The sequence below is a fragment of the Anomalospiza imberbis genome, chromosome 1 (assembly GCF_031753505.1).
Source record: "Anomalospiza imberbis isolate Cuckoo-Finch-1a 21T00152 chromosome 1, ASM3175350v1, whole genome shotgun sequence".
In the NCBI taxonomy this organism is placed as follows: Eukaryota; Metazoa; Chordata; class Aves; order Passeriformes; family Viduidae; genus Anomalospiza; species Anomalospiza imberbis.
The window spans coordinates 115972491-115985904 of record NC_089681.1 but is presented as its reverse complement, the minus strand read 5'-3'; the positions used below and the strand labels follow the sequence as shown (position 1 = coordinate 115985904).

Genomic DNA, 13414 nt, shown 5'->3' with positions numbered 1-13414 from the left:
ACTCTTATTTCCTAAATTTAAAAAAGCTTCAGCAATTTAACTTGATTTTCAGCAAAGTATTGCTTTCTTCCCTGCTACATACTAGCACATGCAAGCCACAGGTTTTCAGGATAAGCCATAACATAAATCTAACTTCTCAAAACATAGCAAACATACAGAAATGCTACAAGTCTCTACCTGCCTTATCTCTCACGGCTCTTAGGTATGGGGGTTTTGTTTGCTTGTTTATCTGTTTTTATGGAATAAAATTAGATTTCAGCATCTGTCACCATCAAGGAAAACTCATCCCTGGCTCCCACATGAGAACATCGTAACCACTGCAGAGTTACTGAACCATGATACCTTAATGATCATTATACAAATCAACTTTTTTTTTTTAATAACAAAATTAAGAATGTACTTCCATAAGTACTCGAATCAGACTTTCAGGTTACAAATTTAATAAAAACCCAATAGGATGAAATTGTAAAAGTATCATACGCCACAAAATTTTATGTGTGGTTTCTTTTAATTTAGAGTTAGTCAGGTGTGCTGATTAAATTTTAGCAAATAATACTGTTGGCATTGCCACTCTGCCATTAAGAATCAACAACCTGCGAGAAGAGACAAAACACTTGGTAAACCTTTCTGTCTTCCTTTTGTGTGCATTTTTGTAAAGCTTTCTTTTCAGCATAATCTAACAAAAAACCCATGCAGGCCTGTTAGAAAGACAACCTACAATAAAAGCATAAGATTTTAAACACGGACATTAGGTGCTTTGCTAATTAACGTTCTAAAATTCCCCAAAGATATGATGTATTCCAGGAATTTGAATTGTAATATCTTCCTTAGCTCCTCAGTATAATCATATTAACTTTTGAAGTATATATTTTGAATTTAACAGGTTTTTAGTTTATTCTGTAGATAATATATCATTAAAAACATAGAAACTTAAAAAATACACAGAATGTAAAAAATATACAGAATTCCTTTATAGGAAAAGACTTCAACAATTGAAGGAATGTCCTAGCTGTCTCCCCAAACTCATTCAAACCCACGTACCAGACAGGCCCTTTCCTTTGGGAACACCAACAAGCTGCCAGCAAAGCGCACTGTGAAACTTCAAGCAGGCAAATCATCCCTCACCTGAGTCAGCAAATGAACTCTCTAACAGCGCTGCAACCTCTGCCTGATCCCACAACCTCTGCCACAGCAGGCCCCAGAACCCAGCTGATTTGTTGAGCATCAGGTCCACATGCGGTTGGTCCTCCACAGCTCAGGAGGATTTAAAAATAAAACTGTTAATCAACACATTATTTTCTAATATGTTTCCTCCAGACTTTTCACTGTAATGAAGTAATTATCACAGGATTTCCAGTTCCACTCTTACCAAAGGCACAAACACAGTGCAAGGGAAGATGCTAGTTTTTTACCTTGGCGCTACCCAAATAGAAACTCCTGTAGCGCATCATTTAGTAACAATTCTGTACAAAGTGCTCTAGTCAGCAGAACATTATCTGCAGTCTCCTGGCTCAGGCAAGCCCAGCCACCTTGCAGATGCTGACTGCTTAGACATCCAATCTAATGTTGCCCCAAATCAGTTTATTAAGGGAAAAAAAAAAAAAAAAGGGCAAGGCCTTCCAGGCCTTTGTCCCCTCTCAGAGCTAGTTAAGTCACATATGGTTTTATACCACAACTCCAGACTGCACTCAGAAATTAATTAAGTTTTTATATCCACAATAAGATAAAATCAGCAACATTCAATTTTAGCAATTTTTAAAAACAAAAATGTTAACCTCATGTTAACATCATGTTCTAATATGTGTCCTTCAGACTTTTTACTATAACTTGGGTTGTTTCAGGATTTCCAGTTCTGAGTATGGAACCAATACCTCCAAATTGAAAAAATATCAGTAAGTGATTTCTCTCAAGAGAGGCTCTTTTAGAGAATATGTTTGAACAAGCTTCCTTTTGTGCAAGGGAGACTTTTTTGCCCTAAGAAATGTTTACTTATACCACTGAAGAGTTCCAATGAAGAATCTTTTACAATATGTGTACCTCCTTTAGTATATGTGGCAGTGCTACATATTCAAAGATTATTAATTGGGTTACTAGCAGTCAGCTAGCTCGAGAAGACCCAGCACATCCTAGTCTACCTAGGAGGTTACTTCTGCAAAGCAGCTTTCTGGTACAAATGACACTTTATCTAACTACAGACCTGAAAGCTTGCTAGACAAATAAATTAACATTACATTGCTGAAATTGGGAAGAAAAATAACCCCTGAGAACACAGGTATAATCACCAGAATAAAATGGAAAAGAACTATGTGTTTGGTGTTGTTTTCAGTGCTTAGTAGCAAAGTTTGTACAAGAATCTGAATTTTATACCAGTGCTCAAATAAACCTGCACTGCATCCTCTGGAAGCTTTTAGGCTTCATTTTGGTTGCCTGTCCCTTGGAAAGTCAGCACTGGAAGAGCTGACCCACCTAGAAATTTTAAAGCTTTGCACTTAAATAAATACACTATTGCACAAATCAGATCAGAACAAAATAATGTGGGCTGATAGGTTGGCTTCATACATTAGCCATACAGAAGACTGCAGTGGAAAGGGGAAGGTGCAGAAAACGGACAGTTCTCTAACCCCAAGTTTTGACATGTAAATAAAGACATCTGAGGAGCACACAGGTTGGAAGCTGCTGTAACATTCTATCATAATTAGAAACATTTCAAGAGCTCTGTAATTTCCAATCAAAATTACAGTAATTTCTGATATACAAGCCATGATTCATGACAGAATTTTTACATTCCATGGGAGATTATAGTGGCCTGATGTATGACACACTGAGTACAGCACTAACATAAACAATTCAGTTTAATGTTTAAACAGCACTTGGTGTTTAGAATCCCACAATAAAAGAAACATATTATTGTTGAAATTATCACTTTGACAGTGATTGAAGGGTAGGCAGGCATGTGGCCTATAAAGCTATAATTTTTACAGTCCACAGCTTGAGTTTAATCATTTTGATACAACATTTCCAAAATATCCCTTTAAAAGCTCCTTACACCATATAACTTAAGAGACAACATCCTTTCTGTACAATGAAGTGAACTCCAAAATGTGAACAGCACAGAAGTCAAAAGTTAAAGCCTGTTAAAAAGAAAACCAGTACTAAAATGTTGACGGCCCAAGAAACATCAGTCTAACTGAGCTTCACTAGCATTCCCTGGAGGAAGCTGAATTTTTCTATGAAGTAATTTTAGAAAAATAAAGAAGAAGTGATTAGGTGGATTTAACACTTAATCTAATATGAAAATTCAACATTTGCAACCATTGGTGCCTTTGGGTTTCTTTCAAGCATTTGTATAACCATAGTCTTTCATTTCTCTATATGTTTTTCTTTTACTTCTTGAGTACATTCTCACTTAAATCAATGCATTCACATACTCCAGTGATCTTTCTCAGAAGACATGTCATTTATGATAATCACACCCAACAAGTGCTTGCTGATTTCCCTCTTGCCACTAAACTTCACAGAAAATCTTCAGTTAAAGAAAACAGAATAGGAAACCACAAAACAAAGGCTAAAAATCTGAATATGCAACGTATACATATGCATTCAAGCAGGTAACCAAGCAAACATTGTGTTCCACAAAATTATACCTATTTTCTCAGCTATAACTTGTACAACTGTAATTTTTTGGGGGTCTTTTTTCTGTTGGTTTTCTTTCTTTTTTTTTTTTTATTGACAGTCCATCTCTCATGCACAGTCTCACCAGTGGGTCTGTCTAAATATTTTTTTTGCAAAAAACCAGCACTCCAGCATTCCTCATTGCAGCACATGAAATTGCAAAACACCAAAGCCTCAAGATGACCTTAGTAGCAATACCCAGATGTTGACCATAGCTTTTGCCAGATCCACACCAGCTAAGAACTGATGAACCTGTTCCCTTCTGAGCCATGCCATGATCCATGGGCACATAGGGAAGGTGTCTGGCGGGTGAGGAAAAGGGAGTGAGAGATCTCAGGAAGCTGCTTCTCTACCCTGCCTGGGGAACCAGAGGTTACCTCCAGACTCAGCAAGGAGCTCTGAGCTATTACACTGACCCAGCTACCCATTTTAACTCACATAGAAACTGATCTGGGAGAACAATTGCACAGGACATGGAGCTCTTCGAGCCCTGGGAATTTTACCTGGCTTTTGGTTGCTGCAACCTTCGCAAACAGTGCTTGGGACACCTTAGCTCTCTTCATTTCCTGCTGAATCTCATCATAAATAGAAGCATTAATGTTCATAGAATTGTTTTCTGGTTTTCCATTCCTCTCTGTAGCAATAGTAGCAGTTTTGACCTAGAAAATATGAGACATTTTTCATTATGAAAAAGTTATTTTCCCCTCTTTCCCTCCCTAAGCAGTTCCCCTTTGCATTTTATTCCTTTTATCCAATCTTCCTCTGGTATTCTTTCAGAGTTTTGCAGAATAAACATTATAAGTCATCTATGGTTCAAGCAATTGGGAAACAGGAAAATTCAGTGCATTGTAAGAGGTGAGTGCATCTGAAATACGAGTTACCATTAACAGACCACTGCAAATTTCAATATCATAAATTAGGTGGAAACCTGTCAGTCTTGTAGAGATTTGTGAATCCTTACATGATTTCTTTGCCCCACACAAATTAAATAAAAATTGTAAGTGCAACATAAAAGAATCGCTAATGAAATAGAAATCTGACAGATATATCTTGATTCATGTCTTATGCCCAGTACACTCAAATGCATGATAATTTTGAAAAGCTGTGGCTTTAGATTGAATTTTTTAAAATTTATCTTATCAGTTTGGTTCTTAAGCTGTTTTGAAGAGACAGTTTAGAATAATGCTTACTTTAACCATTCCTTCATGAAACCAAGATAGGACTTTCTTAAAGGTACTGATTCTAGTTGTATTTCACTTACATACATCAAATATTTATTCTTCTTGCAGTCCAGATTAAATAAACACCAAACACGTAAACAAGACAGAATGATTACAGTACCACCTTTATGCTGCATCTGCAGCATTAAGGAAAACAACAAAAAAAAAATCAGTAGCAACATGATGTGCAGGAGACTATCCTTTCCTTCATCCTCTGGAAATGATGGAAGTGATGTTTCAACACCAAGCATCATCCCACCAAGGTTACACTGCAGTTTCTGCAATATCAGTTGAGAGGTACAAAAAAATCAGCAGGTACTCAGCTTATCCTACAGTATTCTCAGTAGTTAAGGATAACGTCTGTCTTTAGCAGTTACTCTTGCAAGGCTTGCTCAAGATTAGTGGACCTAATGGGCCACTAATCCTAAAGTGGATCAGAGGAAAGGAAAACTGGATTTCTGCCAAGAACCCACAAGGTGATGATGCAAACAAAATCAAACCTTAAGATTTAAATTCAAACCTACTGATTCATACTGAGGTTATTGAGAGCTGAATTAATTTAGTTATTCTGAAGTTACACAGCTAGTTTAAGACAGTCCTTCAGGCTAATTCTAGGTCTAATGGACAGAGCCTGGCACTTCCAGAAGGTGATTCAGCCTGCTCTTAAGTATGTGTCTAAACCCACACTTTCACTATCAGTTTGATCCAGTGCAAGTCAGCATCTTTCTGTGCTCTGACGTCCCTTGAGGTTCAAAAGGAAACCATGACAACATGATAATTCATCTTCTAATCTCAGTCTCTATGAGTTTTCATATGTCACAGGTCTTACAATATGGGAGTTGAAGGCTTTGGATGAGAGATGTACTTAGGCAAATCAGCAGCCCATTTTTTCCTAGAAATGCCATGCTCAGTTTGTGTTAACTATCATCCATAGTGCTTTTAATATAAAATAATCAAGCCCAGAAACTGGGAGTGCATGCCACTTTTGCTGAATGGGATTTGTCCATCAGGCTTTTCAGGAACTATGCTAACACACACCCATTAACTACAAGGGGCAAAACACCCGAAGAACAAGGTGTCCACAAGCACTTCCCCTTGCCCCCATCAGGGCAGGCATTAGCACTGTCTGGTGTCTGAAAACAAGGGTCCTAAGTAGAAATGGAGAAAAATCCCAGAATGTGGCATACGGGTAATAATGTGATTTTTTTTCATCTGAAAACAATTACTACTTTCCAGCCATGCCTTTTTCTGCAGTAGCAGAGACATTGCAGATGAGGATGGCCAAGCCTGGACCAAAGGCTGCTCAGAATCATTTGAGGCACCTGGCAGCAGGCAGTGAGGAGCAGCACCATGAAACTATCTCCTTCCTACTGCAGAGCAGGAAAAGGTATACCTCACACCAGACAAATCAGTACAGGACTGCAAGAGCAGGTGCACCTCTTGAACATCATACAATGAAATAATTTAAAAATACAAAATCAGTGGCAATTTTATAACCTTTAAATTAGAAAGACATGCCAGAAGATAACTGACAACCAGTGGGGATGTTAAACATACAACTGAAGACAGACTTATTTCTGTGCATATAAAAATCAGCCTAAGCTAAATTAGAGAATGAAAAAGTGATGGCTTTGTCAACATGCCTTCCGGAACCTTGGGTTTAAATTTTGGGAAACAAATTTCAGTCCTTCTCCCCCGAAATAATCTTCACTTGAAACTAATCTTTGAAGGACCCAAGAGGAAGATGAAAAGATGAAGGTATTCAGCTAGCATACACAAGTCTTTTGGGAAGGAAACACTTTGCTCTTGTGATCTTGATCAAAATGTGTCTCTTCAGTAAGCACACTGCCTTTTTGATTGCTACTGAGCTTCAAAGGACAGCTTCATGTTGTAGCAGTACTTCATAGATCACTTAACTGAGCTGTGAGCATGCAGACCATCAAAAACCATCACACACCATGCTGTAGACATAATTTTAACTATGCTACTCGGTCCACACTCCTCAATGTCCAATTTAATGCAGATATGCATTTAAACCAAGGGAATTACTGAAAATCCTCATTCTGTTTTGCAAACCACATCTGTCTTTATACAGGTACAATAAATTCAACAGCATCTAATATGTCATCAAAGTTAAAACAAACAAACAAACTTCTATTGCCTTCTGTTGATATTTAATTAGGGAACACTAATTGAATTCAGAAAACACAAATATCTGCATCAAAAAGCAGTATTAGCCCAAAAATCTTCAGGGGAATAAAGTATTAAAGTTATAAAATTATGGGTTTGGGGATTACCAAGAGTTGTGATTTGCAGTCATACCTTCTCCCTCTCCAATTCACTTCATTGGCCAAGTATAAAAATTCTTCTCCTGTGTCTTAATAATTTCTCTTCAAAAATCAGGTGTAGACTCTGGCTGGTCTAGATAGACTATTGGTCTGCTCTGGTCTGATGAATTCCATGCAATAATGCCAATTAACCTCTTGGAGAATATCCATACATATAACTGTTTCATAATTTATACATAAGCAGCACCTAGGCAGTTGTGTTGAATTTAAAATTGAGTTCAAGACAGAGGCTGTTTGAAGCTGGGTTGAAAAAACACCCTCCTCAAAAAAAAAAACCCAACAGAAAACAAAAAAGCTCTCAAAGGTGCAACTTCAAGACTTGGGAGAGGAGGTGGAAAAAGTATTCATTTTGGAGAGAAAAACAAAACAAAACATAATCTCTCATCTCATCCACACTTAAGCACAACCTCCCACCCCACCCACACCTACAGGTACATTTTCTGTTTAGGAAAGAAATCATAGATCAGCTAATTTTTTTTTTACAGTAACCAAATTTTGCAAATACTAACTGAAGAGGGGAGCATTATTTTACAAATGCAACACACTGAGAATCAGGAATTCATTTGGCCATCTTCCTATAACCAATCAATCTAGTCTTCTAAGAATACTTGAAAAAAATAACATTTCCATCTCCTCCTGGCCTACACAGATATATCTTCTCATCAAATAAGACTGATTACAACAGTAAGAAGTTCTGGATTAACTCAGTTTTTCTAAAAAAAGGGTAAGTTGTTGTCATAGAAGGAATAACCAGTATGAAGAGGTTTCACAAGCATGGAAGCTCATTCCTTCCCCATCAAAACTGAAACAAAAAAATCTTATATAACACATTCTCATAAGTACTGTTTTAGCTTGGGAACAAAAATCTTCTTTAATCCTGGTTTAGCTTTTAATATTACATTGTACATTAAAATTCATAAAGTAGTTCATTCCAGGCAAAACAAACTACTTTTCAGTTCTGCTCTGCAAATAGCAGAAGAGGTACAATAAATGCTGTTGCTTTCAGAACAGCTTTTATCAGGACAAGGTTTACTACTCCATTATTACAGTGGCGCCTGGAAGTGCAGTTATATTTAAGTGTCAGGGTTTCCATTAACTCTCCTCCATGGTGGTTTTTGTGGGGGTGGGCGGGGAGGATTTCATTTATTATTTTGTTCATTTTACTTTTGTTAAAATGCAACTTGACACAAAGATTTTCAACCTAAATCTAAAATTTTGCCAACTTAAAAATAAAAATTTTGTTGGTGGTGATACATGGCACATGCATATGGGACTATGAATCCACCATATAGTTTCAGGGAAGCTGGTGTTATCCAGAACTCCTTGCAATGGAGATTCACTGGTCCTCAAACACCATCAAAGTAGAGCTCTCCTAGATACCAGTCTTTCAAGAGTAACATCCTATCTCTGAGACCCAACCCACGATTGCTTTAACTTGAAGGAACTGTAATTTATCTGCAGTTAGAAGACCAGGATTGTATTTATGAAATGAAGGTTTTGGTCAATGAGTACCTAGAACCATGACTCATGCAAGACTTTGACTACTTCTTAAAACATTGCCTTGTTAAAATAATATTCTGCTCTTGACATTACATGTACTCTATTTTTACACAGGATGATGATGTGCCCCAAGAGTTAACACAAATTTTCTTTAGGGAATATAGGTGGCAAGAAAGATTTCTTCCTCAGCTCTGTGGAAACGGAGATTACTTGTCTTGAGAAAAAAGTGCTTGTAACTGCAGGATGGCTAAAAACCTTTAAGCAGAATATTTTGGAAAAGAAAATCTGTAACTTGGCTACCCGTCTCTATCCTCCCCCACAAATTGTACAGAGGAGGGGGAATCATCTTCCCTCCACATCCCAAACTGCCCTGACATAAAGGCCATCCCTAGCACCTCATCATCCTCTAAAGTATCCTCAGATTCTCTCATTCCCACATAACATGCAATAGACTCGTTCTCTCAACTTGACCTAGGAATACCCCCAAAAGGCCTCTGTGGGCTGATCTGCAAGATTAAGGTGTTGAAGAATGGGGAGAAATTATTAAAATAGATAGAACATGAAACGACCTTTTCCCTTCCTTCTAGATTGCAGAGGTTAAACGATATCTCCATGCAGTACCTACCTGATGGAGATGCTAATACTTATAAATTCCAGTGCCCCAGGAAACAGCCTGACAGACAGGCTTCTGCCCCAGGGGTGGCAACTCGAACAATGTCCAAGGGAAAAATCCTTGTGTACGCCGTCTCCTTGTGCTCAGTCCACCAGTGTGGAAGATAGTAGCAGACTTTTACAACTTGACCGGCTTAGAGGGCTATATACGCATCCCAAAAGCTCATGCATTAGAGGCTAATGATTTCAATTAAAAAAAAAAAAAAGTAAGGTTTTGCATTTTGTTTAAGTCAGAGAGAAAGGGAGAAGTAACGAGGACAAAGAGCTTCTTAAAGGATTTCGAAAAAGAATTGGAAACAATCCAGATACATTAGCTCAAGTAGCAACTAGTAAGAATGCTGTAAAAAGGAGATAAATTCAACAGTGTTCCTTCTAAGTCAGGCACCAGGGTTTATGCTTGGTGTGTTCCTACTATCCAATCAGACCTGCAAGGTCACACTTTCTATTTCTGCATACAAGAGAATGCAAAATTTACCCAGAACAAGCTCAGTTGCTAAATGGTTAAGTCTGCTCTACTGTCTGGCCACCAGTTGGCAACACAAAAATGCAAAATAGATCCTTTTCAGGATGTTTATTTTCACATCCTTCCGAAACTGATAACTTGCAATTGCAAAATAAACCTTCATGTGTGGCATATTAGCTCCCATTTTACATGGTTCCATAGTTTAATTGTTTCAAACGTTACACTGGTCTAAAGATTTAATACTAAATATGTTGGCTCTTGTGTAAATTCTGTTGTCAGGATAAACGTTCTGTTTTCTCTTTCAATGGTTATCTGAGAAGCTCACAGTCAAGCTGGAAAAATATTATCCTGTATTCCTGCAAAGTGATCTTTAAATAATTGCTTATAATAAACTTAGTAGTAAGGATGATAGTAACTTTATTTCCTTAGTATCAAATATTCAATAAACTGTGGACATTTTGGGGGAGGCATCACGGTAGCAGTTTGCATTGAAAATTTTGCAGTATCCTGACTGTAATTTATTTCTGCTGTGATTTGTAAAGTTATACTTGCCAGTGTTACAACTAGGACAATTTCACTATTATTTCAAGCATCAAGTATTGTAATTATCTGACCAACATAAATATTTCAATTTTCAAACTTAGGACTCTGAACACTTAGCAGCAGGTGAAAAGTGCTTCAGATGTTTATAGTGGGGAATTCTGAAAACATGTAAGAAGGTCACAAAGAATCACAACTCAGAGGTTTGTACATTCTCAATCTATTCACTAGGGAAAATGTGTGTGTTTTGCTGAATGACAGAGAATAGCACAACAACTGGAAAAATAAGTGCTTTGTTCTGTAGACCTCAAGTATTTGTCTATGTTTCCTTGTAAACTTGCTTTCCTTTTGAAAAGGACTAAAACAAAAGTGTATGCTGTTTCCACTTTGAACTGTCACAATTAGGTTAACTATACTCCTGACTCACACTAAAAAAATGAAATGTAATTATGAACAAGAGCACAGTAGAGACAGATAGATTTAGCCCCCCCTTTCCCACCAAATCTGGACTTACAGTATGTTTTGTCAGTTAAGAAAACCCCTAAGTCTCACTTTCTTTCTGGCTGCAAGGGATTTATACAGTTTAAAGTGTGAATTAAAACCAGTACAAGGACTACCTCTGACTTGACATCCTTCAGGAAGGTCCTGTAATTAACTCTGTTCTTTAGCTGTGAAATTGCCCAAGACCACTTGAGACAGAGTGAGACATTACCTTGGCAGAAAGAGATAAGTTAAGAAGGAGGGTTAGCTTTGGCTCTGAATTACCTGGGCTGTGGGAGCAGGTATAGATATTAAAACAAACTCAAATGTTCTTATAAACAGTTATCTCTATTTAACTATTTCCCACAAAAGCATTACTATGTAAATAGATTTTTGTCCTTTATCCTGAAGAATATCTATAGTGGATTTTATAGACTAAACTCAGTTAATGACAACAAAACTACACCATTAGTACAGTCTGTTTTTTCAGCTAAAATTTTCTTCTCTTGTGAAAAGTACTGCAGCAGGTCAAGGTGATCTTCTGTCCTCCCTCCTACAATTTTGTTAGTCGTTACTTTAGTGTGGTCCTTAGTATCCATTAGCTGAAGGAAACTTAGAAAAATAATCTCAAGAGGAATTTATAGCATTCTGAATGGGTATAGAACATAGTCACAGTCACAAGCTTATGACTGGATAACAAAAACCTGCTGTTTTTGTTAAAAAATCACCCGTCACAAAATTCCCACAATCCTAAAGCCTTACTTTGTTTAGCCAAAACTGGACTGTGTATACAGCATGATTCCCACATATCTGCAGATCAGTTTGGATTCTCCTTGAATAAGTACAACCTTGAGCCAGAGCAATGCAAAGTATTTCTGAAAATATACAGGTTTTGGCGTGAACCATGTTTCTTTGTGGAAATCCTGTGCATTCCTATGGCTCACATGCACTTCTCATGTACCTTAAAATAAGCATCAGTTTCCTTGATCCACACAAGGACTGCACCATTGAATCTCTCAATCAAACTCTATCAAACTTTGAAATTTTTGAAGAATGAAATCAAATAAATTTTAGAGAAATCAATAGGAGTTTCATTTTAACAGATACTACATGAAGCTTTAATGAACATATCCAAATCATTCAGAGCAATGGATATAGCAAGCAGTTATTTTAAACAGTTGTCAGTAGCTCAAGATGGTAAAAGCTTGCTGAGCATTTTGGGACGGGATCTTCTTCCCCTCATCACTTTAGTTTTACCTCTTTGCTTTCTGGAAAAATAATTTTTAAGGCACTAGAAGGTACTCACGCTTCTGCTTTCATTCCTTCTCAGTTTAATGGTCCAAATCCTTCAAAATTCCTATCTGAAACTACAACATTAAGAACCTAAGAATTGTAAGAAAAGATGACAGCTAAAAGCTATCATCTTCCATGCCCAGTAAAGCTTGTACCTCAATAAAATGAGCAAAAAATTCTGTGGGAACCATAATGGATAGAATTTATCTTAAAATTAGAAAATAGGTAGTAATAAAGTGCTACTATCATCCATTATATTTCTTAAATTTAATTTGCAATGTGCACTGCAAGTAATGATTCTGCGAGTGTTTAAAAAGTGTGACAGCAAAAGGTTTCTTCTTTTTCAGAAAGGTCTCACCCAGAGGGACAGTGAGAGAACACAACAAGCAAATCCCAAAGGCAGAGAGAGCGGTTTACTTGTGGAGGCCGGCTGGGTGGTGTGCTTATGAGAGGCGCCGGGCCCATCGCAGAGGCTGCATTCAAGCTCCTTTCCCTTTCGTCCTGGTAAATTCGATCTCGTTCTGCTTCCGGCAACTGCAAGAAGTTCTGCATAGCCCGAAGGTTTACCAGCAAGGACTGCGAGGCAGTCTTGGGATCCTCTTCTTTTCGGAGGATTTCTGAGAGCAAGCCCTGTAGGGAAGGAAGAAAAAAAAATAGGCTCGAGAGTTAGCCTAGGTGAGTGTCTGTAAAACCATGGTCTGCAAAGCCACTGCTTATCAGTCCTCATTCTTATTACCACTAGGCTGGGAATGAGAATAGCAAATGCACAGTTCACTCCACATAGGATCATATTAATGGCATTTTAGGTAGCCGAGAAGAGAGACTCAGTTTTACCCTTAATTTTATTAAGCACCTGTTTTAAATACAACATAAACTGAATCTTCCTAATATGTCTTCCTCCTTTTACTGGCTTAACTTGCCATGATATCTTTCACAGTCCACAGATAATCACAAGACGTTAAGGATAAGTGAGATACACTGGGGGGTTCTCAAGCTTCACAGGCCAAATGCATACCCAACCTTAAAAAAAGGCTTTCTGCATTTCTAGCAACTTAAATAGATCTTTGAAAGGATGTGATATTTCACAACTAATCTGAGACTATAAACTTGCAACATTCCTAAAGTACTGCTTCACTGACTCAGGGCCATATATTTTATAAGTCAATATTTCTATCTAAGAGTTGCATATTGGAGTTTAACAAGTAGGGAAACTCGCTGGATGCCCT

General features: G+C 37.5%; 1 protein-coding gene across 7 annotated transcripts in view; it reads right to left on the bottom strand.

Annotated features, from left to right (window-relative positions):
- The window catches only part of SATB1 (SATB homeobox 1), a 92360-nt gene that overhangs the window by 22537 nt on the left and 56409 nt on the right, over positions 1 to 13414 (bottom strand). For all 7 annotated transcript variants that reach the window (XM_068207474.1, XM_068207465.1, XM_068207508.1 and 4 more), the window contains 2 exons: positions 12606 to 12818; positions 4176 to 4331 (listed from right to left, as the gene is read on the bottom strand). In XM_068207474.1, coding sequence (XP_068063575.1) covers positions 4176 to 4331; positions 12606 to 12818 — 369 coding nt within the window. The remainder of the gene's footprint in view (positions 1 to 4175; positions 4332 to 12605; positions 12819 to 13414) is intronic.